The sequence below is a fragment of the Lupinus angustifolius genome, chromosome LG14 (genome assembly GCF_001865875.1).
Source record: "Lupinus angustifolius cultivar Tanjil chromosome LG14, LupAngTanjil_v1.0, whole genome shotgun sequence".
Taxonomy (NCBI): Eukaryota; Viridiplantae; Streptophyta; class Magnoliopsida; order Fabales; family Fabaceae; genus Lupinus; species Lupinus angustifolius.
The window spans coordinates 8,293,430-8,298,276 of NC_032022.1; the positions used below are offsets into that span (position 1 = coordinate 8,293,430).

The 4,847-nt window shown below is 29.2% G+C and overlaps 1 protein-coding gene across 1 annotated transcript; it reads left to right on the forward strand.

Annotated features, from left to right (window-relative positions):
- LOC109326645 (ethylene-responsive transcription factor ERF114-like) lies at positions 761-2,983 on the forward strand. The gene is made up of 2 exons (XM_019559362.1): positions 761-1,257; positions 2,362-2,983. Exons 1-2 carry the CDS (start codon positions 1,128-1,130, stop codon positions 2,907-2,909), a joined length of 678 nt encoding a protein of 225 aa, XP_019414907.1. The 5' UTR covers positions 761-1,127; the 3' UTR covers positions 2,910-2,983.

Genomic DNA, 4,847 nt, shown 5'->3' on the forward strand with positions numbered 1-4,847 from the left:
TGATAAATATATTTTATATATCTATTTTGGTTGTATAAATAACAATTTTCTATATGGGGTGGGGGGAATTGAAAAGAAACAGAAATCATTTGTGTCTATCTCTGTCAAATTAATCAAGTATTTTCAATTATAATAATGTTAAATTTAAAAGTTAATTTTATTTTATTTAATATATTAGTGGTATTGAGTTGGGAACAAGAAAATGATATAGAATATCTAAATTCATTGAAAAGTATAGTGATGAGAAATATATTTTATGGTGTATCTATTTTTGTTGCACAAATAACAATTTTCTTTATTTTGCCCTTTTCATAACGAAAACCTGATTGTTAAGTATGATATATGATTCAATGGTGATATAAAGTGATTTTAAAAATTAATCAAAATTAAGCTTGTTAACAATTTTCTGTGTATTCGAAACTATTTAAATATGAAGAAAGGATTTACGTAATTCTTGCATTAAAATAATGCATCACGTGTCTCAGAATATTCAGAGATGTATCCTCTATGCAAATACTACTATATTTATAAATTTTATAACGTAATTAAAACATGATTACTTTAAATTAAATTATCCACAATTTGTCAAGAATTCTCGTTCAAGATTTAGCACCTTAAAATAGTTTAGTTACATCCCTTTTAGTCAAATTATAAAAAGGTACTTTTTATTTTCGTCTGCTCAGTTTCTTTCTTTGTTTCAGTGTGTTCACACAAGACAGAAAGCATATAAAAATGGTTGAACCAAAACCATAACTTCTACTCTCTCTCTCTCTCTCTCTTCTCATTGTATCTATATATCTTCCTTTGATCCTCTTTAAGTTTGTTCTATCTAAAAAAATATAGCATCTACCGTTAGATTTAGTTTTTCTTTGCACTTTATTTCATACCAAAATAGTTAAGTGAACAATCATTTTCATCAAATATATTATGCCTTACATGCAACTTCTACATCAATATACATAGTTATATATATATCACACACATAATTTATATTAATTAGTAAGACTAAGGTTGCTAAAGTGGATCCTTGGGATGGGAAAGGGTCACTTCTCCCTTGGGAAGAAGAGGAAAAAGAAGAGGACCATTACCATTTATTCCCAACCTATTCTGAAAGGTCACAGCAAGATATGTCAGCAATAGTTTCAGCCCTTACTCAAGTCATTGGTGGCACCAACAATGAACCACTTCACCAACATCAAGACCCTTTACCAGCCATAACACAGAGCCAGCAATCCCAACCAACACAAGTGGATCAAGGTATGTGTTTCACTAACAAACCTTTATCATTATCTATTTTTAATCAAATATGTTTTAACTTACTTTATTCTATTTATAAAACACATCACAAAATTCATATGTTATGTTTTGTTTTAGAGTATAATATGTATATGTTATTAATGTAAGCTTAAAGATTTATATACAGTTAATACATTATTCCTTTGTATTATTTATTCAAGAGTTAACGATAATAAAACATGAATAATGAATGATGTTATACAAAACTGTTAAGGTTCCATCTTAAAACTAATTGGCAATGAGAGGAGTAGTCCAACAAATATTTAAACATTTCCCAAGACAATGAAGTAGGCAATGTAGGACTTACTTTCCAACATGCCCCTTCCACATAAGCCTACCGGACCAGGCGAAGGGTTACCTTTGGCCCATAACTAAAGGTCATCTTTTGGCCACATGACAACCGGAAAGAAGTTGAGTTATAACTCTAATACCATGTTAAGGTTTCATCTCAAAACCAATTGACAATGAGAGGAGGAGCCCAACAAATATTTAAACTTTTCCCGAGACAATAAGGTAGGCAATGTTGGACTTACTTTCCAACAAAAACACAATGCATATATTTTTCTCTCTTTATTTTATGTGTCTACCAAACCCTACTTTCAATTTTTTTTAATTTAGTTTAAATATGTGACTACTTTATGTAATATTAATTGAGTTTAAACTTGTTTTCAGTTTATGTAAAAATGACATTTTATTAGTTTTAATTCATACAGGAATACTTTTTTTTCCCTCATTTAACAAAAAATAGGGTATTTTTAGTCCTAAGGTAAATTAAAAAATAAATATTTTAATATTTCAAGGTGCCAAAAATAAAGAAAATTATATAAGCATGGGTATGAACAACTAATAGTTTGTTTGCAAGTTAGGTTTTAAAGTGAAAAGAAATGAAAGGCTTAGCCTATGAAATAATCTTGTAAGATGACTCTAAAGTCTTTGATGTTCCTTCGTTTCCCTCCAAATCTAACTTGCAAAGAGGGATTTAAGGTTTATATATCTTGACAGTATACTTATTTATATACACCTTCACTATTACATATATGTTGATTTCCATGTCTCTACATGAAGGGAACACAAGAAGAAGACACTATAGAGGGGTAAGGCAACGACCTTGGGGGAAATGGGCAGCAGAAATTCGAGATCCAAATAAAGCAGCAAGGGTATGGCTTGGAACATTTGACAATGCTGAAGCTGCAGCACTTGCATATGATGAAGCTGCTCTCAGATTCAAAGGAAGCAAAGCAAAACTCAATTTCCCTGAAAGGGTTCAAGGCACAGGTCAATTTGGTACTTACCTTACAAATCGTCAAAATGAACAAGCACCAATTAACCAAGTTGCTCTTGATCCTCATCCACATTTTTCTCAAGAAACTTATTCATATAATGCTTTTCAACATGAACAATTTATGGGAAGTGGAGAGAGTAGTAATAACAACTTTAGTTATGATATGAGTAGTTTGTATGGGAACCAACCCTTTACATCTTCATCTTCTGGACTAACACAGCAGCAGCAGCAGCAAGAGCTTATGAGGTTTTCTCGGCAATATGGTGGTTCTTCTTCTGGTTCTGATCAACTTCCTAGGAATTGGAAGGATGACAAGGATAGAAGACAATGAGATCATATATCTTCACGAGTTTATCGTTATGCATCATGAATTCTTTACGTTATCATGAATGATAAATAATATATCGACAGTATAAAAAAGCTTCGCTATAGATACACAGGAAGTGGACATTTTCATGACACATTTTAGGTTTATAGCTTAAAATAAATCTGATAAGTGTGTGTAATCCACTCTACTGTTTTCTGTTTTTTCTTTTTTATTCTGTTAGTCATTTGAATATCATGTAACTTTCATTATTTTGTCGTTCTAATATATGAAATTTCATTTGAGTCTACTACGTTGTCAATGAAATGTTTGTATGAAGAAGCATGCATGCAAGCATGATGATGTACTTGTAATGCATGCCCTTGAAAAAATAAACAAGAAATTTGAGGTTCACAATGACTGGTTTGCACTATCAACTACCAAGATTCAAGCCAACATATATATATGATTAAGAATAAGAAAATGAAAGAATGGAGAATTAAAGAAGTGATCAAAAGCAAGAAACATTATATAACAGTTGAGTAAGGATACCAATTAATATAGAGATAAATACTATAAAAAATAAAAAGAATATGTTAAGATATTTTTATCATTTTATATATAAGGAATAACATTTTTGTTATTATAAATACAAAAAAAAATCAAGTATTTGTCTCTCCATTAATAAATATGAGGAAGCTAAGGGACATTGTTGATAATAGTTGTATCTGACCTTTACATGTGGGAAAGAAAAGCACGAAACCGTATATATATATGAGACGAAATTATACGAGACCAAAATAATATGAAAATATATAAGAATAAGGGAAAAACAGTGGCAGGTGAAGATCCCATGAGGGAAAGAGAGATAAGTATTTATACCCAATTGTTCTATTTTAAAAACAAAGTTTTGGTCCTTATTTTTGCCAATCCTTTAATTTATTCTGTTAGACTTTCATCCCTAAACTTATATGATCATGCAAAAACTATTATAATACATCACCTACAGTATATGAGTTAGTATGTTAGTATTTTGTTGTGGGTGAGTCTTCATCTTCAATATCCTTCACCCTAAGCATTGAATCACTTTATAAGTCTCATTTTGTTAATGGTAAGACTCAAACACATAACCTTTTATATTTAATTCCTTAAATCTTTATCTTCATCAATAGACCATCTTATGACTCCTTAGTTTTATCTCCTATGAATTAAGAATTATGCACACTAGTGTGTATAGGCACTTCGTGTATGCCGTCAATATTGCATGCTAGTACTACGTATTCAATTTTTATATATTTCATTTTTAAAATTAGAATGTATTTGTTTTATTTTGTATACTTTATATTATAATTTTTTTGCATTTATGATAATATTCACTTTAAGGTGAAAGATATGATTAATTAATAAGTTGGTGGTGGTTATTTAGGGTTATATATTTTTTTGTAAAAATTAAATAATGTTAAGAGCGAAACAAGATATAAAAATTATACCATGATAGAAATTATACTATATTTTAGCTTTATATATAGAATAGATAATCCAACACATATCATTCCATGTAACATCGTTGGAACAAAATATCTTTCATTGCTTTAATTTGTGTTAAGAAAGTGAGCATAATAACTCATAAAAATATCAAACCTTATCCCTTATTATTATATCAATTTTTTAATTGAAAAACAAGATATATATATTATCACAGAATGTGATTATTATTCACGTAAATGAAAATTGAATAATGAAAGTCGCACGAAAATAAATTAGGGGATGAATATTGCACAATCAAAAGAATTAGTGACAAAAAATGCAAATTATAATTTATTATCCCTTAATTAATTATTTATATAAACATTATATAATCTGTTGAATTAAAAATAAAAAATATCTTCCACTCTTTTTCATTCTGAATGAAATCTATCAGCCTATGGAGACTTTAAACCTTCATTTGATTGTGTAGAGGATAAG